This window comes from Lycium ferocissimum, chromosome 5 (genome assembly GCF_029784015.1).
Source record: "Lycium ferocissimum isolate CSIRO_LF1 chromosome 5, AGI_CSIRO_Lferr_CH_V1, whole genome shotgun sequence".
NCBI classification, from domain to species: Eukaryota; Viridiplantae; Streptophyta; class Magnoliopsida; order Solanales; family Solanaceae; genus Lycium; species Lycium ferocissimum.
This window is the reverse complement of record NC_081346.1, coordinates 60,720,297-60,743,036: the sequence shown is the minus strand read 5'-3', so window position 1 is coordinate 60,743,036 and position 22,740 is coordinate 60,720,297. Positions and strand designations below refer to the sequence as shown.

Sequence of the window (22,740 nt, the reverse complement as noted above, 5' to 3'; positions counted from 1 at the left end):
TTAAAATTTGCATGATTATATTTACATTTCTACCCCTTTCGTCCTTTTATATTAACTAGTATTCGTACCCGCGTGATGCGCAGTCGGTATCAAATGAAATTAATCATAGAAAATTATTATCTTATTTGTTTGACATATTTATAACTATTTAATTTGTGAAATATTAAAAATGACTACTGATTAACATCATGAGTAATGTAAAACTTAAATAAAAATTTGCGAAAATTAGTTGATCTTTGAAATAATATTAAATTATAGTTTTACTTATTTGAGCACATTGAATTATATTAATTTAACGAATATTTAATTATCATCTTGTGATGATTAACCTTGTATCATTACACAATCCTGATCATCATCTCTAACATATAAAAAATCATATCACTACAAAAGAAAAAGTTTATTTGGCATAACTATTATTTAAGGTATTTACTTCTAAATGTGGTTTGGAAAGAAAAGAATTTATGAATGTTGTGTTTTAAATTTACCCACATGATATTTTCTTTTTGTATTTTTAAAATTTTTTAATTTGGTACTTGGATTCTTTTTATATTCAATATTTTTAATTTTAAATCTTCCGTTACGTAGTCTTATCTATAATTTATTTTTTTATAATATAATTTCAAATATTCTTATTTTAACTTCTAATAAGTCTTATACTTTGGGAAGTTACCTTTTAAAAGTAAGACAAACATTTTGAGTTAGAGTATGAGCAATAACCCATTCTAGCTCTTCTATTTTTCTTTATCACTAATATATGTACCCGTCCGATGCACGGACAATATTAAGAAAATATTATTTCAAATTTTGATTTACTCATATTAGATCATATTGCCTTAAAAATTTTAAAAAATTTTACCCCCAACCCCCAAATAAAAACTATTATTTTTGTTACTCTCTTCTCAATGAATAATAATTATCCAATTACTTCATTATATTCTTAAAATTAATTCCCCCCAAATAATTCTTTCTCTCGTATTATATTCAATATTTTAAATTTTAAATCTTCCGTGACGTCTTATTTATAATTCTTATTTATAATTCATTTTTTATAATATAATTTCAAATATTTTTATTTTAAATTCTAATAAGTCTTATTCGGAGGTTACCTTTTAAAAGTAAGACAAATATTTTGAGTTAGAGTGTTATGAAGTCATTTATTATTTTAATTTTTCACTATGTATTATTTAATTAACTCTTCAATTTCGAATAATATTTTGTGTATTATCCAATTACTTCATTATATTCTTAAAATAAAATAATTCCAAGTATAAAAATTCTCCAGTAAGCTAGAGTATAAGGTATTTTCTTTGATTTGACAACTTTTCCAAAACCAGGAGCTTTAGAACTAACATACAATGCTCTCATAATTTCACATTGATACTTGTCATGTAATACATGGCAGATGATTTTCCAAGACAATTAATTAGCCAAATATTTTTCTAGTTCCGTATATGGTGGTACCTGAACAGGAATAAATGTAGAAGCAGAGTTCCCCGTTCATGAAAACATAGCAATAACTTCCACAAAATCACGTCAACACCTGTATTGCAAGTATTTGTAAAAATAATAATTCAAAAACTCAAGGACGCTAGACAATACTCTTATATGTCAGAAAAACTAAAGTAACTATACATACATGTAGAATTCAATCTGAAAGGATTATATAATACACTTAATAATTCAAAGAAATTGGATTGTATGGCTTCTCATAATCCAGAAGTTGCGACAATCGCATAATACGAACCTTCAAGTTCCATTACATCTTATTTATTGATGTATTACCTGTTTAAAGTTGGCATATGTGAATAATTCCCAGCACTAACATTCTTATTCGATTTCGGACATCTGCAAATCTGCATGCGAAATGAAACATTTTCTTATATATATATATATATATATATATATAAAGCGAGAAGCATGTACCTAATACAATAATTGTTCTAATATCATGTAATTACAATATAGTTGCATGGACAATTGATAAAATATACCCATATTACATATACTTCGACGACTTACCTTTATCATGCAACGAACTTGCTGCATGTTATTCTTAGACTTCAAAAACAATAATATGATAAATATATCAGTTGCCGAGCTCAAGACCAAACAATGAAGTATCAATATTTTTGTGAGGATAAAAAGATACTAACATCTATTACTTAAAAGATTAAAAACAATTCTCTATATCAAAGAAACCCAATATTTTTCATCCTAAAAAAGTGTGCACTTTTGATGCCAAAAATGAATACTATTCTACGATGAAGAGATAAAAAAACATAGAGCTAAATAACTCGAGACTTCTGTAGCAATTTATACCCGATAGGGATTGTTGAATATGAGCTGAAGTGTTGATATTAGAAGTCGTTCCAACTTCAATAGGTTCTCTTTATAACTTTATTTTTCTTATCAGATAAGTCCTTATCATATTACAACTCTTTAAATTCAAAATTCTATATTTCAAATTAGTTGATATCTTTTATCTCAAATTAGATAAGTATGTTTTATCTTTCAATTAAAATTTTTATCTTTCAATTAAAATTAAATTAATTTTCTAATTCTCTATTCAATATCTTTCTAATCCATTCCAAAATTTAAAAGTCAAAGTAGTACGTCACCCCCGCCCCCCCCCACCACCACCACCATAATCAGCTAAGATTAGGTTTAAAGCTAAAAATAATACTACATGTTTTATTCCCTTTAATTACGTATTCCTCAACTCAACATCGTTCGCCACCACAGATTCTCAAGATAGTAAAAACCTTTTTTTAAATGTTGGAACTATAAATCTGATTATAACAATTTCGCTATCCTACTATTTCCGAGATTAAATTAAATATTTTACCACATTGAATTATGAATTATATTTTTATGTTTGAAATAATGGAATTTTGATAGTATTATTTTTATTATTAGGGATGTAGTTTGATCTCTCAAGAATAAAACAACGTATTTGAGTAAAATTTCAATTTCATATAGGAAAGATTACAGCCCATAAAATGGTACTATTAAATTTACAATATTGGGTTACCATATTTTCCAGGATTCATATGTAAATCATGTGCAGAAAACCTAGTCATTTAATTATTATTATTGTCATTACTATTTTTAATTAATAAAAAAAAAATAAGAAAGATAATGAAACAAAGGGATAAACATCCGATTTTGATTCTGTTTAGAGTTGAAAACCACTCTATACTTGAAGATTGAATTTTATCTTTATATTAAAACTTAATAGTTATCTTTTATTCAAATTCTAAAATCTTATTACAATTCTTTTAACTTTGTCTTAAAATTGCCAAGTGGCTTGCTATTGGCTTGCCACTTGGCTTAACCACATTGCTTGTACCTCTCCTATTTTACATACTAGTATTCGTACCCGCGCGATGCGCGGTGGGTATCAAATGAAACTAATCATAGAAAATTATTATCTTATTTATTTGATATAATAAAAAAACTATTCTATACATTGACATATTTAAAGAAATTTGTGAAATATTAAATTATAATATTACTTATTTGAACACAGTAGATTATATTAATTTAATAAACTCTAAATCTTATTATGATTAACTTTGTTCATCATAGATTAATTATTGATCTATGACATAAAAATCATATCATTACAAAAGAAAAGGTTTATTTGACAAAACTATAGTTAAGTAACTTTAAATGTTATTTTTGAAAGCAAAAGATGAAAGCTATGTTTTAGAGTTCATTAAAAATTAATGTATATTTTCAATTTTTAATGTGGTACTTGAATTGATTTATATCCGAATTTTTTATTTTTGGTTCTATTTATTAAGTCCATCACTTGTTCGTAATATAATTTTTTCATTATGATTGAAAATAATTATCTTTCAATACTAATAAATCTTATAGTCTTAGAAGTACTAAGATTAGGCAAACATTTTGAGTGAAGTATGAGCTATAAAACTTCTTTTTTTATTTTTACCATTTTCTCAATAAATAACATCATCTAATCCCCCCCCCCCCCCTCTTTCCCCCACAACCCCAATTTGCATGATATCACAATGTTTCAAAACACTATTTTACTTATTCTCTTACAACACTTTGGACCATCAAATAGTAGCGCATTTTACTTTGTATCACTTCACCAAATAACTGACTAAATTCTTCATATATCTAATTTAGCATCCTTCTTCTTCTTTATTATTATTATTTTTTTTAGGAAATTTAATAGAATGATGTGATTTGGAAGCAAACTTACATATTGCATTTGATTGCAAATCCACCCAAAAATATATGTCTATCAAAAAATACCATCCTTATAAAAAAAAAAAAATTATATGCTATGGTATTGAACACTCCATGTTATTCCATGATTATTCAAAACTTGCCATGTGAAAAATAAGTCATTTTTTTTAATACACAATATATAAATATATTTTATTGAAACTTAAATCTCTTGTCATATAAAACATAGTAAAGGAGAAAAATATTTCAATTCTATTGAATAAGAAGAAAAAAATCAATTGACAAAAATTTGTAATTAGAAAACCTAGAATTTACACATTTTAAATTGATAAATAAAAAATAAGCACAATATATTTAAATAAGATATACTAATTAATTTTTAGTAATAATTCTTTAAGCATTTGTAATGTAAATTATGTTAAGTCCATTATCATATACATTCACAAAAAAAAAAACATAATTTTCTATTAAACGTTTTTTCTTTAGAAATTTCAAATAATGTTAAGCCCATTCGTTGAAAAAAATAATAGAAAAGAAGGAATGTAAATGTGAAGACCAAATCAATAAACATACGGTGAAAAAGTACAATAGTTTTATTTATTTCATCATCAAATTAAATTTCTAATGAATGTCTTAATTTATTTTCTTAATTGCACATGCAATGTTTTCCTTTACTTTTATAGTACTTGCTACTCACTTGTTTTAGCATTCTTTGCCCAAATATTTTTGAGAGGAAATATTCTTTAATCCTTATTGGCTAATGCTAGAGACTTAAGATTTGTTTCTTTTTGAAATTACATTCTTTATTGTTTTCTTTTCCTTAAATTGGTGATTTTAGTATTGAATTTACGAAGAACATTAAAGATGATTAATGGATTCCCAAGGATCAACCTTAGTAATGAATTAGCATATTGAAAACGTTTTATGAATTATATTTAGCCAACAATTTCTTGAAAATGGAGAGAGAAAAAGAATAAAAAAGTTCAAAAATAGTTGGTTAAAAATTAAATATGCAATGAATACCCGAGTGTAGAGCAAGCTTTAAGAAATAATAATAAATGAATAGAAATTAAGGCGAGAGAGGAGCATCTAACCTTATAAACAATATGAAATTCAATTTTTAAAAACATAAATAAGAGATTTATCATCTTCTATGGAATCAAAAAAAAAGTATTTGTTGTACATCTTCGTCCATCACAAAGATCTTCGGGTATATATTTCTCTTGAACGAAATTTAGAGTAAATCTTTCATGACCAAAAAAAAAAGTATACAAATAGATTTGAATAATGTTTGTCCATACACAAAATTAAACATCAGACAAACATTTGGAACAAACATTATAATTTTATAACAAAATTTAGCCTTAAAAAGTGCCAACTCGGCCAATTAATTGTTTTAATAAGAAAGTGGAGAGTAATCGATGTATTCATTTTTATCAAAAATCCAACGAACAAAACCATAATTACATTGAAGAACACTACTTACTTGAGGTGTAGAAAGTTTTGTAACATCCTTTTCTACAATACGTACATCACCCATCTTGCATATAAAAAATATGAAAACATTAAAATTGATTAAGTTTCTAAGAAATGAAGAATATGAATAGGTAAATATAAAATTCACGAATAGAGTTGGAGGAGGAAAAAGTATATATAGGTTGAGAAATTGAAATTTCATTCCAATTCAAATTTCATTTAAATTCAAATTCAAATATCATATCAATTTGTTAGATAGGATTCCAAAAGATCCTTATCTTATAATTTATATATTTGAGTTGAGAAAAATATTAGGAACCGATGAGATAAATCCAATTTTTTTTTAATACTAAATGGAGTTGGGGTTCTTTGTCATTCATTTGTTAGTTCCAAAAATCAGTTTTATAATAGTCAATAAATTTATAGGTATATAAATGAATAAATGTAGATATATAGATTTGATTTGGATAACTTTTAGTTTCATTTTAAAACTATACAATAATTGCAAATTCAGTAAATAAAAGTACAAAATGAAAAATTATTGATAAATTATAGAATCTTATCACTTGTAATGAAATTTGATTTGGATAGCTTCAATTTAAATGTTAAACCTTAATTTATTGTTAAACCATATATATTAAAGTTTTTGCACATACATGCATTATAACCCAACATTTTTTTTTATTCAAATAAGTTACGATAAGCCATAGTTATTAACTCTTTTTTTTCTTTTTTGGTAGAAGCGGATGTTATCATGATCATAAATGTAGGAGGATTTAAATCTGTTATATTTAAAAAGTTTATCTTTTAATTCAAATCAAAGAATAATGGAGAATGCAATGCAGTAAAAAAAAATCTTCAAAAAATTGTATACATATATATTTTATAATATCTGATAGGATAAGTTATGGCAATAATAAGAGTTCATTTAGCTCATTTAGAAGAGTCGTGGGTTTTAGTTTAAAACTAATGAAATCTAATTTTACTCCAAATGTCTATTATTTTCAAATTCAAATACATCTACATATATTTTCAATTCAAATTAAACAATTCAAAACTTTTACATATTACAATTTATATTAACTTTGTCTTAAAATTGCCAAGTGGCTTGTTATTAGCTTGTCACTTGGCTTAACCACATTGCTTATACCTCTCCTATTTTATATATATAGATATAGATTTGGTTGGATCTTCTGAGTTGTTTTAAGAGATAAGGGTCAAAAACACATCCTAACCATCACCTTTTTTTTAGTTTCATACCTAAATTATCATAAGGTTGAGAAAACTACCTAAACTATCACTATCTAGTTTGCAAAACCATAACTAAATGTTGGGGAAATTTTCTCAAAAAATTTGTCTACATGGCATAAGTAATGCTATGGTGGCACCTATATGAAAATTAAAAAATAATATTTTTTTTATAAAAAAAATGTATATTTAAAAAAAAAACTGCATTATTTTTATTTTTTTTAAATCAGCATTTAAAAAAAACAAATCTGGATTTAAAAAAAATGTAAAAAATATCAAAAAATTTAGAAAATCGGAAAAAATGATTTAAAAAATGGAAAAGTTGATTTTTTTTTAAAATGTGAAAACTAAATAATCAGTTTTCTTATTATTTTTTTAAAAATAAATTTTCCATTTTTTAAACTATTTTTTCCGATTTTCTAACTTTTTTGATATTTTTTTACAAAAATTATTATTTTTCAGTTTTTTTTTTTTTAATTTCCATGTAGGTGTCATGGTGGCCTTATTTATCCACATGGACAACACTTGGCAACATTTTTATATAAAATGGAGAGTGTAGATCACATGCCCTTCAAGAATAATTTGAGGTGTGTTTTGCAAACTAGATAGTGATAGTTTAAAAAATAGTTGGGGTGTGTTTTTTAGCCTTATCTCTTGTTTTAAATGAATACACTTGGAGTCATTCCCCAGTGGACGGTTTTGGATAGTTAAGATATTTCAGCAATTTCTTGATAATTGTTGTTTATGTGAGGGTCATTTGTGACCTTTAACTATGTACACTTTCCGTTCACTTTTACTTGTTCAGTTTGGAATCTGCACGCTCTTTAAAACATAATAAGTGATATGAGTATTTTACTATAATATTTAATTGGGGTTTAGTCTCAAGTCTTAGGAAATGATTTATGAATAGTAAAACTTACACAAATAACTACCTTTCAATAGCTTCTAACTAGTTATAGCTACAAGTTGAGGATTTACAATTCATAGCTGCTTTTGGCTGTATTTCAGTTTATCTCGCATTTTTGAAATACAAAACACGTTAGAGTAAATTTAGGCTATATTTTTTTAACATATTTAAAAAAAAAAATCTGAGAAAAAAAATAGGCTATATTTTTGGAACATAATATTCTTTTCCTTTTTAAATAGTAAGTCAAATTAAATCAACCATATTTCACACAAATCACTGAAGAGTAAAATCAAGCCCTATTTATGGACCAGTTTTTTCAAAAAAAAAGTTATGGGATTCAATTTAAAACTTCCCATAAATCACGCATAATGGTTGTTCTTCCATAAAAGCTTACGAATCTCTCTTAACTTTTATCATAATCAAAACTTTTTGAACTCAAAAACCACTAAAGATCTAAAACTTCCAAATACAGAAAAATATACACTGAAATATAATGAAATATGATTGATTGTTTAAGAAATATAAAGTTGTAGTATGCGTATATACAATGGAATACAATGAAATATATCAGAAACTGTTTCATAAATTAGAAATACAAAATGCAGAAATACCATCGAAATACGGCGAAATACAAAAGTCGTGAAAACAAGGTGTAGTAAAAATAGGCTCAATCTTTGGAACATTCACTATATTTACACCAAAAAAAGATAAATACATTGAAAATAGCGAAATAATATACTGAAATATACTGAAAATTAAATATACTGTTTGTTAATATACTGAAATATATTGAATTATACTAAAACATTTTATCAAACACTTGGTAGGCATGAGGCTTCACAACTCTCATCAATGGTGTTCTCATGGGAAAGAAGCGGGTCGTCTCAGATTGCTACAAAAAAGATATTATCCGGAGATTGCCTTACATTTGAGGCTGGAGCTACTAGAAGGAGTGGTGGCATATCATAGCAGTCAGATTGACAAATCTAGAAAGTCCTTGACATCTGCTCAAGTCAAGTTTTTGCAACTTCAAATTCCAGATGAAGCTTTGTCCTTACTTTTGGGTATGAGCTACAAAGAACGAGATGCCAAGAGAGCGTTGCGCGTGAACAATCAAGTAGTAGAAAGTGTTGTTGATTTTCAGAGATAATGAACAAAGACTTTCAATTGGACTAGTTAATAAAGCTTCACTCTGTCGTCCTTTACCGTTGTTAGAGCTCTTTTTTTCGTCTACCATGGCTGTTACTCCTATTGTAGGATTCTTTTGATTTGTAAAAGAAAATGAGATCTAGGATAGGTGATGGAACAGAGAGAAAGAGGGGTGAGGGAGAAAATAAATTTGGTAGGTGAGAGAAAATCAATTTAAAAGACTAGGAAATGGAACGGAGAGAGAAAGAGGGTTGAGGGAGAAAATAGATTTGATAGGTGAGAGAAAAATATTTGGAAAAAAAAAATTGTGGGTAAGTGGGAGAGAGATACCTTATTTTTAGGGAAATACACTACAGTTACAAAAAATAAGTTATAAATGGTAATTTGATAAATAATTATGCTACCAAAAATAATTAAAAAAAAAGGTAGCTATTACTAATAAATAAGTCTTAGAGGTAGTTATGGGCTGTAAATTTTCCTTATGAATAAGTAATTAATCTTAAGGGCAAAACATGAGAAAAATATACATTTTTCTCTCAATATGCTAATAGTTACGAGTAAAGTAAAAATAATTTTTAATATAGATAGGAGTTTATGGAGGACACAGATTAGGGTAGAAGGTTAGTAAGTAGTCGAACGTTGTCTTGTTTTTCCTTCCTTACTAGTAGTCGAAGTATTTCTCATGAAGTTTCTTATCCTTTGTTTTCTATTACTATCTAATGTCTCTTATTATTCGTTAAGCGTACTATTTTGTTGTAGTTATTGTTCCTCTCTTTTTTTTTTTTTGACTTGCTTTATTTTTTCTTTATCCTGAGTCGAGAGTTTCAAAAACAGCCTCCCTATCCTTCCCAGACCCCACTTATAAGATTATAATGGGCATGTTGTTATCGTATAGTGGGCAAATAAAAGTAAACGGAAGGAGTAAAAATGTTTTTTTTTTTTTTTAAAAAGTTCATGTGCAAATTGATGGTGTTGTTTGAAATTAAATATAGTCAAAGATATGAATTAGTGATAAGGATAAATCCTTTCGTTTTGGTATGTTATTCCCATAATCACGGGCAGATCTACTCATCTATCTATATCTATATTATTTTAAAAGCATGAATATAAATGTTGGTCGATCAAAATATCCTTCAAATATTGAACGATTTTTATGCCTTTTTACATTATTCTTAATATAAATTTGTAGATTATTTTGGTAAAAGGAATTGAAACAAAATTTTAAAGGGATACTACTTCTGGATAAAATAGACCTCTTATTGGAAACTAAAAATAAAAAGTGGGGCATGCGTTGGATTTTTGGACGTCTTTCTTTAGTGTATTTTAAGGTTTCTTTTAGTATATTAATCTTACTATTTAACAAAAATAATAATGACCTGATAACTAAAATAATAGATAACTAAGCTATTAAATAATCAAAGAAAATATACTAAAGTAAAATAAGATAGTATTCCTATCCAGTCAACACTGTAACCGACTATATCCTCCGAGAGTTAAATTGCTCTTTTGTATAGAATTATAGCATTTAAAGTCTTTAAAGTTAACTAATAATATAGTTTTTATAAATTTATAATGGAATTCAAATTTCTAATACCATAAAATCTCACCTATACACAATAACACTAAACAATAAAGGTTTTTTTTTCTTTCAAATGCCCCCCCCCCCCCCCCAACCCAAACCAACGTTTTACCGGTTTAATTATGACGCACCCAAACTTTACGGGCAACCTATTACCCCCTTGGACAATTTTGAAGTAAATTAATTTCACCCTAGATGGCAAGGTGACACAGAGAGTGTAGTTCACTCTCTCATCTTTGAGAGATGAGAGAGGGAGAAGCAAATAAAAATATTTCTTGTTATTTTGCCTTTTTTCTTCTTTGTTACACACACTTCCCCTCACCGGAAGTATGCAATTTCCGGCGATTTTTTTTTTTTTGGTCTTTCGTTCCCCTTCGAGTTTCACAACTTCCAAACTAATTTTCATTAATCACAAATCATTTTTATAAAAAAAAAAATGAGAAAATGAAATATCAAGAAACCCAATTAGTAATTTCATTCCATTACAAACTAATTCAAAACCCAAATCAAGAAAAACTGAAAGAAGAGGTGATTTTTGAGCATCGGCCATGCTCTATAGTCCAAAAAATCAACTTCGATCTTTGATCTTTCAAAATCCAATTTTGAAAACGTAAATTTCAAAACTGAATGGAAATCCAATTTTCATTCCACTACAAATTAATTCAAAACCCAATTTTGCTATGCTCAACTTCGATCTTTCAATTTCCCTCCAAATTGATTTTTGGGACTATAGAGCATGGCAAAATTGAAAGATCGAAGAAGTTGGAACAATTGAAAGAGACCATTAGTGAAGATAAAGGGAAATAAAAAATTAAAGGATGTTTAGTGCTCAAGATAAATAGAAAAGTTAATTTCTTTGACCAAGTCTTTTAATGGTGATTTTTGGTGTGGTGGATGGTGGAAGAAGATAGATTAGGAAAAGAAACAAAAAGAAGATGAAAAAAAGATTTAACTTGTAAAATACACGTGTAAGACGCGTGTATTTCACCACTCAAATACAGATCTGGTGGTAGCGTTGCGGGGGGGGGGGGGGGTAATAATTCCATTTAAAAAATAGTTAGGGGGTAATAGGTCACCCGTAAAGATTGGGTGTTTCATAATTAATCCGACTAAACATTGAGGGGGCATTTGACGATTTTCTCTATTTTTAAACAAAGGTTGAATGTATATATATATATATGTGTGTGTGTGTGTGTGTGTGTGTGTGTGTGTTGAAAAAATTTTAAAAACAGAAATTGCAACGCCAAAAATTGTATCACAAACTAAGAATCGATAAAAAGTAGCATAAATTGTACCTAAAAATAACTGCACCATACTATAAAAGCAGACAAAAAATTGTAACATAAAAAATTGCACAAAAAATAGATGAAAAGGAGTAAAAATTGTACCTCAAAAGATTATACAAGACTCAAAAAAATCATTTTAAAGGATTATTATTGGTATAAACTAATAATATTTATCTACCTCATAAGAAAATGATTTTGATTACAAATAACTTAACCTAAAATTTTTCTCATGGTTCACAGGGAATAACGTGCAACAACACGTTCGTAAAGACTAGTAACTCATAAGGTATTGAGTATTGACTAAGGCTCAAGAACTATTTTCGGATTGAACTATAACATAGTTATTCGGGGAAAAAAAAAGAGTTAATTCCTTAGGTGCTCACTCAAGTTTAGGAAATTTTTTACAAAAATTACTTTTTTTTAGTTTAGGACAATAAGATCATTTAAGTATTGCTATTTTTCTCAAAAAGTACCTAAATACCTCAAAAGCCTCCTTCTCTCCTAGTTGGCATGCAATGTCACTAAAACCCCATTTTTTTATTTTAATATTAGACATATTCAACTCATCAAACTCATTTAACAAAATTCATATTTTTATACATAATTAAATATCACCTGGTTAAAAAGCGATAAAAGAATCAAACTATACTTTTTATAAAGCCACTTTTTCAAATCTATTTTTTTTTAATCTCGATTCAAGTATATTATCTTACAATTTAAATTATATTTCAAGTAATTTAATCTTTCTATTCAAGTTCATTTTTTTAAATAGCATATTTTTTTCCACATTAAACAACATATTCTTTCAACATTAAAATATAATTACACAAACAACACAAAAATTACATTCATAGCGGTTTAACTTTTAAAAAAATCTAATTAAATCGTATATTTAAAAAATAAAGTTAGTGTAAATTTTTTTCTCTTTATTTTTAGTTATTTATTCTGATATATGTAGTGTGTTTTGGCATTTCTATTTTCATACCATTGAGGACTTTTTAATTCTCATGCAAAAGGTATATAATTGTCATTACTATAATACTTATTTATAAAATATTATTACTCTTATTTTTTATTTTGAAATATTATATTATTAGTCTTATATGAAATATGATATATTCTTAATTTATTTCATGTTATGATATAGATATTCCAACTTTGTCACCTTAATCATGTTAATATCTAGCAATATATTAAACTAAAGCTCTAAAGTAACTCAAATTCAATTTTTTTATATTTTAATTTTAAATTTTAAAACTTATCTATAGATTTTAAAAAATCCATCTTTTAATTCTAATTCATCTAGATTACATGCTAGTTTGTTCCTTTGCCTCTTTTTAATCGGGTCATATTTGATTGGATATAAAATATGAATATTTGATTGGATATAAAATATGAATTTGATTATACGAGTTTGATGAGTTAAATTAGTCTACTATTACAAAATATGGGGCTCTAATAACATGGCATGTCAACTAGAAGAGAATGAGGCTTTTGAGCTATTTAGGTATTTTTTGAGGAAAATAGCGATACTTGAGTGACTTTATTGTCCTAAATAAAATAAAAGTGGCTTTTGTAAGAAATTCTCTAAACTTAGGTGACCATCCAAGGAATGAAGACATATAATATTCACTTTTACTTGTTTAGTTTATCTTTTTCACTTCCCTTAAAAAAGATGTAATTAAGTGTTTACTAATAATCAATATTATTGGTACTTTAAGAATCCAAATTCGATTATTAAAAAAAAAATGGTTTGGTGTACAAAGCCTTCCATATTAGCAAGGTCCGGGAAAGGACCGCACCCAAGGAGTGTGATGTAGACTGCCTAACCTAATGCAAGTATTAATGGCTGCTTTCCCGACTCAAACACATGACGTATAGGTAATTTATAAAATACTTACTTAATAATAAGCATAAAATTGAGAGAAAAATAATTAATTATTTCTTGATTTTCTAAAATGGTCAAATAAAATAAAAAATCTATTTTTGATATGCCGAAAAAGTAAAAGGGGACGAAGATAGTAACAAATGACAACAAAATTAATATTCCATCTGTTTCTATTTATGTGAACTCATTTAACTGGACATAGAGTTTAAGAAAAAAGAGAAGCTTTTTAAATTTGTGGTGTTAAATAAGTCACATATATTTTCTGTGGCTATAAATTATTGCATGTAGGTAAATTATTTTCAAATATAAAAAGGATTCATTTTTTTTACACGAACTTATAAAAAATAGGCTCATATAAATTAAAATGGGAGAGAGTAGTATTTTTTTTATTTTTTTTTCAATTTTAACTTTATCGTTAAGTTGCCAATTCTGAAACTATTGGTGTGCTAATCGTCAACGCATTTCTATTTGCCTGCACAAACATCTAGTCTAGGGTAGAAAATAAAAAGATTTAAAGTAATATTCATTGCAATCTGCAGTTACACTGACAAATTATTACTCCCTCCGTTTACTTTTACTTATCCACTATTTTTAAAATAGATTTTTATTTTTATTTGTTATTTTTTAAATTATATATCATTTATTATAAAATAATATTTTTTTCTGTTTTACCTATGAAGGAGTAATTTATTTTCCATATTACCTTACCATATATTAAAAGAAAAGGAATTACCTGTTACTGTAGATTGACTTAACGTAGTAATACTTCGGTCGGTGCTGAAAACCATTCTCAGAAAATATTAACTACAATTCCTCTCCCATCAATTGATAGCAGTAAAGTAGCAGTATGATTATACTTCCTCCGTTCACTTTTATTTGTCCACTTTAAAATTTTCATGCTATTTAAAAATAATAAATAAAGTACATAATTTACCATTGTATCCATATTAATTGGTCCATATTTTTAGTAAAAATGATTTGAAGTGAGTAATTAATACTATGGTAAGTAAAAAAAATATTATTTTATCTTGATATGTGAAAAACCTTGAAAATCTATATTAAAAAGAAAAGAGAACATCAAATAGTCCTCTAAAAAGAAACTTTTTGATAGTTTTTATTTTCAAAGATCCAAATATAATAGAGTATCCAACGTAGTGAAATACTTCAGAGCCCCAGTCATCAAAACTTAAGTTCAAATGCAGTCATGCAGATCAAATATTAAACTACAATAACCAGTTCCTCTCCCATCAATTGATAGCAGTAAAGTAGCAGTATGATTACTTTTAAATTTTAACCACAAATTCGGACATCGAATCTTTAAATCTTTGAAATATATGTTACATAACATATATTTTAAACTTAAAAAATAATAAATAAATTTAAAAGACATGAAAAATTAAGGACCATTGTATCTCAATATCATATTAATTGGTCCATATTTTTATTGGATTTGAAAAATGACTTTTAACAACAAGCTAATTAATACTATGAGTAAAACAGAAAAAAATATTATTTTATCTTAATAATTAGTGATAAAAATCTTTTATTTTAATTACTAATAATAGCTAAATACTTTTCTAATTTAACTATTAAATACACAAGAATTTTTGAATTATCATTTCACAAATACACCTAAAAAGAGCATCCCCAATCCCATATCCCTCTAAAAAGAAAGTTTTTGATAGTTTTTATTTTCAAAGATCTAAAAATAATAGAGTATCCAATTTTCTGGTAGTTATGAAATTGTTAGCTCAAACAAAAAGCTCAGAGCTCCAGTCATCAAAACTTAAGTTCAAATGCAGTCATGCAGATCATACTTCCTGATTTCCTCTTTAAATAGTTTTTTCTATATATTTGTGTATTTTGTTTAAATTAACCAGTAACCCCTATTCCTAAAAACAACTCTATATATTTAAGTGATTAACATCAAATTCTCTGTCCTAATTTATCACAATACATGAGATTTAATTTAAAAAAATGGAGTTTGATTCAAAACTTCAAATTTGGAAACTTCAAATACATCGGCTATGCTATCAAATCTTTGAAATCAATTTGAAATATATGTTACATAACATATATTTTGAAACTACATAAAACGTACTATACGATAAAATAATTGACAATTTAAAATATTTAAAAGACATGAAAAATTGCGGTAAGGAAAATCTCGTTTGACTCTCAATATCATAAAAGTATCACATAAATTGAGATTGAGGAAGCACTAATTCAAGTATGACTGAAGACCCTAAATAGCAGTGTTATTAAACCGTGGGGCCACACATCGATGACTTTTAACAACAATGCGAAAAATAGTAATCTTAATTCTCCGTAATAAAAAAGTAGCCTACAAATAAGAGAAGCTTAAGGTAGTCATTTGAGAAATTTTACCTAAGAAAATACTAACTCCTAGACAAAAATAGGTAATTTGACTAAACTATTCCTAATTAAATAGGTATTGGGATTTGATCATATAACACTTAATAGAGGCAAATATGAAAAAACAAGGTTAATTCTTTCTTGATTTGCTAAGTGGACTCTTTTTTTTATCCAAGAAAAAAAGGTTAAGTGGACTCTTTTTTTGATCCGGAGGGAGTACTTACTAAAGCAATCAGAATTTTAACTGTTCCACTACAGCAGCACAAATTTCCAAGAAATAAACACATACAAGAGAATGATTCTGGGCTACAATGAACAGTGAGTAACTGAATATGCAGCCTATAATACTCAAATGTTGATGTCTTCCTACAGAAGAGCTGCCTATAGGAGGCAACTGCCTAAGAAATAAATCAAGTTGAATTTTGTGATATACTCAAAATACAATTAGAAAGGTGCTATGCTATTTGGTGTCATTCTTTCAACTTTACCAACCCGGTGAGGAGGCCATACAACATGGGTAACCCTGCCACGAACCAAACCCAGAGGGATCTGAAAAAGAAAGCATTTTCAAGTCAACGAAACCAATCAAATGAATTAGTTTAAAGCTGATTGCAAACCACATATATAGGCATGCTAACAGTAAAACTTTTTTTCCTCGCTCTACAATGGCTTCCATCGAGGAACCATCAATGTCACTATACACTAGAGGGTCTTCACTTTCATCTGAAATGCACCTCATAAGATTCATCAGCGACATGATATAATCTGTGTTTTCATTTAGGATCTGCAATGGGCAAGTAACTTTTGGACAAAATGAGTCCAAAAGATCAACTTATTCATATGCAAAGGTAGAAGAATCATAAGTTTTCATGCAAGAGAGCTGTATTTTCTCTGAACAATAATGTTAACTCATGCTTACAAAAACAATTCACCAAAAGAAGAACAAATTTAGAAATAAATCACCAACTCCTCACATGAAGAGGAAAAATTTAACACTTCATAGTAGGGTGTCAAATAAGTTGAACTCACCCCCTTCACCACAAGTGAGTAGGAGGCAGGATCAAAAGAGTGCATGCATTTAGCAATTTATGCCAATATGACTGTCAATTCTATCGAACCCATATGTCACCTCCATCAGCTAAAGTTTCCTAACTTAAACATTGTATTAACTTTAAACAGTGTATGGAATTCTTTCTAAGTTAAATTCCTCTTCAATTAGCAGAGGGATATGGAGTAATATGTAACGTACCGGGCCAAAGGATCTTGAGTCCAAGCTCCAAGCCTGATTGTCGCCTTCAACCCAACAATGTCCTTCAGGGATCACTACTGCATCATAATGAGGGGTACTGACCAAGTCACCTGGTAAGGCTGTTATTCTCTTTATATTTTTCTCTTTATGATTAGTCGGAGAGCTGAAATGAATGTCAACCACAGATCAGATAATGGGTGCAAAAGATGGTTAAAAGAAAATTAGAATATATTTAAATTCCAACAAGAAAAACATTTAACTTATTATAGATTGGCATCTGCTGTAACCCGGAAACAAGATAAGGAGGTGTCTACATGAACCATATTATAAAATTTAGCTTGCACAATTTATCAAAGACCACTTATAATATTTGATGACCTGATACTAAGAATTTACCACTGGTTGAAAAACAAATATCTCACATGTCACTGCTTAAAATGGACTTAGAGAGAGCCGTATAAGGATGGGAGGAGCCAAAATGTCAAACAAGAGCTGATCACAGACCAAAAGATTGTTCTCCATATCAAACAAGAGGTGATATCCAGTGCAAGTTGCCAGTGCTCATCAACTGAAGGGGAAGCAGGATATCTTGATTGACATATTAAATTAACTTTTCTAAAGGCACCAAGACCATAACATTCAAAGAAGAGCAATATGCATTACAGGCCCTTAAAGTATTACGAAGTAGGGCTTCTAAAGCACTTTACTCTTTCAAGAATGAAGAACTGAGTATTCCACCGAAAATGTATTAAGAACAACAGAGACTCTGATCTTTCTTTGGATTTTCTCTTCAACAGAGGTTCTCCATAAACTCAATATATATATGTATGTTTTGCCATTAATAACTTTTTCGAACCATGCACTTGCTTTATTATTACTCTTGCTATGGAGGCAAGAGCATAAACTCAATTTCTAGGAGCTTTTTAGTAGCAGGCTAAGTTTCTCGGACTCAGGTGCGGGTGTCCGATACGGGTGCGGAACTAGATGTCGGATCCTTCATGATCTAAATTTTAAGATTCGGGGATACGGATCCAGTTATGGATACGGCTGGCAGGAATTCGGCTAAAAAAAATTCAAATATCTAAAAATAGAGTTATAAAACCTAAAAATATGGAATATTATCTGGAAAACTTGAGGAAAAAATATTGATCAAGAGGAGAATCCCCGAAGGAGATAAAAGGAAACAAAGTGACATAGAATTTTTCATATACAAGGTATTCCATTTTCTTCAATCTCACCTTAGCTTTAGTTTTGATTAAAGAAATCATTGAATCTGTCCAGAATTTATACGTCGATTTTGGTCAAAGTATCCAAAATTGGCTAACCAGATCGGGTACGGATCCCACAGCCACACCCATGTCGTGTCGACACGGGTGCGGCACCAAAAGTGAAGAGTCCGAGTAACATAGGTAGCAGGAGATGTCATTGGAAATCTATGAACGAGATGTCATTGAAAATCTGTGAGTGAGTCACGGGAGCTATGTCAGGATAGTCAAACTTAAAATATGAAACTCTATTCTGTCACAGTGGGACTTTTTTTTTTTGGATAAGTAAAGATTTTATTAAGAAAGTACCAAGTTGGTACAGAAAAAAAGTACAGGACCTAGCAGCAAACTCTTTAATCCATATTACATATTATCTCCTAGCAAGTGTAAAGTCCAAATACTTCTCCTTCCTATCTATAGTACTGCTATTACACCAAAAAGTACAGTGGGACTTATCATTAAAAGTAAGATATCTAAATCAGTAAATACAATATCAAAAGTTGACTACTGTATGTTCAACAGTTATTCCAAGGTCGGATGCAGTATCAAACCTTTCGAATGAGAAGTATGGACAGAGTCCATTTCTCATTCCAACCAGTACACACATATTTGTAAGGTCCAAAAGTCTAACAATCAAACTTGAATAACCCGTTGTGATAACATCTAAACTTTAAGTAATACTATCATCAGGTTAGTGAATCAACAAAATCTTTAAATAAGATGTAGTCCGGTTACTTGAGCCAACAGAAAAACAAGCTTGGGCCAGCTTGTCAAGAGTTACCTGAAGACAACCACATCGCCGAGGGAAAACTTGTATTTTTCTAGGCAAAGCTTCTCCACTACAACAAAGTCACCTGCACCATAATGACTAGTTGATAGTTTTCATCTTTATCCGCAGCAGGAAACATTAAGAGCTTAAAAGAGAGGAAAAAGAGTAGTTACGAGTCAAGGATCTCACGGAACTGCCATCATGTGGATTAAATGTGGGAGACATTGAAATGCCACCAACAGGGACAATACTAGCATACCGATCAGAGATGGTAAGGCCTATGAGCCCAAAGGTGAAATAATTCTTAGCTAAATTCCAGACGAAGTTCACAGTTCCCATATTTTGGCCACCTAAATCATCTGCACACACTGTTTAAAACCCAAGAAGAAAGTTACAAAAAATTTCAACAATATGTATGTCTTTCCAAAGTAAAAGCAAGTAAAACTAGACATGTTATTAATCCTATTTTCGAAATATGCAGTGTGAACTGTGAAAGACTTCAATCAACTCCTCCTTCATCCCAAACTAGTCGGCATCGGCTATATGAATCCTCTATATCCATTCCTCTCTGTTTGGGCCTATTCATCCCACCCCACAATGTCAAAGAAGTATTTCTTTAAAATAGTTGCAACAACAGCAATGTTAGTGTGTGCAATGTAATTTGCATTTAACAAGAAGAAGCGTGTAGTATCTGCCTAAGTTGTTACTGCCTAAAACTGAGATTTTGATTTCTCAAAATAAAAGTTAAAACAGATTTAAGACATGTTACTGCCTACAACTTGAGGAATTATAAGAATGAAAGATTGAATCCTACAACATATGTAATTTTTCCACATAAAATCTCTCAAAATTTCGAATATTTTTATAGCTCTATTTTTAAAATTTTGGATTTTCTTTTAGCCGAATCCCAGCACCCATATCCATACCTGGATCCGTACTTCCGAATCTTAAAATTTAGATTTTGTTGAATCCGACCTCTAGATCCGCAACCGAGTCCGAGCAACTTAAGGTATCTGCGATGTAGCTAAGCATGAATTTAGTGCTAGGTAAGATAATTAATCATTAGGACCATCAATATAACAGAAAAAGCCAAATTTACAGTTATTAACACATTCTAGACTCTTTTCTTGTCCTTTTTGCCAGGTAATAACTTTAACAGCGAGTAGTTGCTGAATCCTCTAAGGCTTGTTGAAGCAAATTAATTGAGTGTTACCCAGTGGCGGAGCCAGGATTCTCACTAAGGGGTTCACAATATGAAAAAAGTAAACACATGAACAAGCCAAAGGGGGTTCAACGACTACTATATATACATAAAATAAAATTTTAACCATGTATAAACAGTGCAATTTTCTTCCTCCCTCTGCCCTTGTGTCAGCCATATAACTCATCTGTATGCACTCCACTCTATTTAAGTTAGTCAATTTTAGAACTAATATTGCTTAGTGTCAAGCAGAAATAATTAGTTTCACGCAAAGCTCTATGCATCATTATTCATGAATTATCACAACTGATAATAGAAAACAAGAAAAATTGACTTACTAAAAGTAAAACTAAGGCAACAATGCTGTAACCCAACTCAGACCTTGTTCAAACAGACAAAGAGATATCAATGAACGAATTGAACTATTGAAGTCACAGATTAAGCAAATAGAATAGAGAAAGTTGGAAGCTAACAATAATATTCCATCAAATATATTATATATATAAAAGGAGAGAGGAAAGAATGAAGATCTTAATGAGCTGTTTCCAGTCTCTCTTCTTTAAGGACTAGTGGTGTTAGCACGGGCCCAACATATTGGAAAGAACCTTGTATATCAAGTGTAAAATATTTGTGATAGAGAGGCTACGCACTGTTCTTGCGCTATCCAATTCAATCTTAACCAGCTATAATATATATAATATATGAACAATAGAAAACATATGCATCTTCAGGTACATTTGTATAGTCTAGTAGTGAGCCTTAGCTATTCGAAAAACAACAGCGTAGGAGAAGTTTTATGTTACCTTCAGCCATAATCTACTCTACTCATTACATTTTCCTCTGTTTTGTGACAGGTGAACCATATTTTGAAATGATGTTAATCAAAGAAGGAAGGGGCAAGAAGAAACAAAAATATTGATCGATAACAACATTGATAACCATGACAAAAGACTCTGTGCACAACATGCGCATAACAGTGTACAATATGAGAACAAATTATATAGTACAGTAATCTAGTTCAGCCTTAGTTAAATACTATAGGTATATAAGATTTTAAGTATACAAAATGGTACACGTGTTGAAGTACATTGTAGGCACTCCTTAATTCGTCAAATGTTATGCATCTTCAAGCACATTATGCCAACTTCATAATTCAGCATTTCCTAAGAGTATGAGGCAAAGTCTTTCAAAACCAAGTATTAATCACCAACAATACAAGATATAGTAGCTAAACCAAGTAATATGACTATCCACCCTGCTTTGAAGTAAATTAAGTTATTTGATTTACTAACAAAAGTATAAAATAGCAAAAAAGGAGCAAACTGATTACTCAATAGCAGCTTATTAAATATCAAAGGGCATGGATATTGCAGTTACCCAATACTTTTATGTTGTATTGGTCATTTAGCCTGTAGAGAGAAAATGGATGGTATCTTTCTTTCTTTTGGTTATGGTTTTGATAGTGACTTAACTGTTGTCGGCAGCATCAATGTGTTTCAGATTAAATTAACAAAATTTGACCTCTAATCTCATGTTTGGGTTAGATGCTAAAAAAACAACGAAAGGAAAAACAAGCAGAATTGTATGTGCAACTCGAAAAAACAAAAGCAGAGAAGAAATTGGCAATCCGCTTTTTCAGTTTAGCAGAAAACTATATCTCACATCCCCTTTTGCAGTTTCTTTTGGACAAACATCTCTAATGCAAGTCCGGATGTAGTATCTAAAATAACAAACTCAAAATCCATTTGAGAGAGTTCAAACAACTGAAATATAAGATTAAAAGAGCAAAACGGAAAACACAAAACAGAAGCTTAATTAACATACCTATAGAGGGAATAATGTACATAAGCTGAGCACTGAAAGGCGAAGCAGAAGCAGACGTAAGAACGGAAAAATAGAATAGCGGGCGAAAACCTGAATTTACCAACATACCCTCGGACGACCCTAAACTGCTCTCCTTACCCGCTTTTACATTAGTGGTAGTAAAGTAATGAAAAGAAAATGATCTCAGCGAATTTCCGGTATTGGGTTGGATCTTGTCCTAATTTTGGGCCTAATATATGTGGTGGCTTCATATACAACAATTTTTTGAGCGGATTGGCCTTCAGAGGCACTAGTCTTTAATT

The 22,740-nt window shown here is 29.2% G+C and overlaps 1 protein-coding gene across 2 annotated transcripts; it reads right to left on the bottom strand.

Annotated features, from left to right (window-relative positions):
* Positions 1 to 16,354: 16,354 nt before the first annotated feature.
* Positions 16,355 to 22,476, bottom strand: LOC132056992 (uncharacterized). 2 transcript variants are annotated; one of them, XM_059449413.1, is made up of 6 exons: positions 22,439 to 22,476; positions 20,340 to 20,437; positions 19,587 to 19,781; positions 19,426 to 19,498; positions 17,380 to 17,542; positions 16,355 to 16,679 (listed from the first exon to the last, which is right to left on the bottom strand). In XM_059449413.1, the coding sequence occupies exons 3-6, from the start codon at positions 19,750 to 19,752 to the stop codon at positions 16,575 to 16,577; spliced, it is 507 nt and encodes a 168-aa protein (XP_059305396.1). In that variant the 5' UTR covers positions 19,753 to 19,781; positions 20,340 to 20,437; positions 22,439 to 22,476; the 3' UTR covers positions 16,355 to 16,574. The 2 variants fall into 2 exon arrangements, with proteins under 2 accessions (XP_059305396.1, XP_059305394.1); XM_059449411.1 differs by lacking the exon at positions 20,340 to 20,437 and having other exon boundaries at positions 22,439 to 22,463.
* Positions 22,477 to 22,740: the final 264 nt, after the last annotated feature.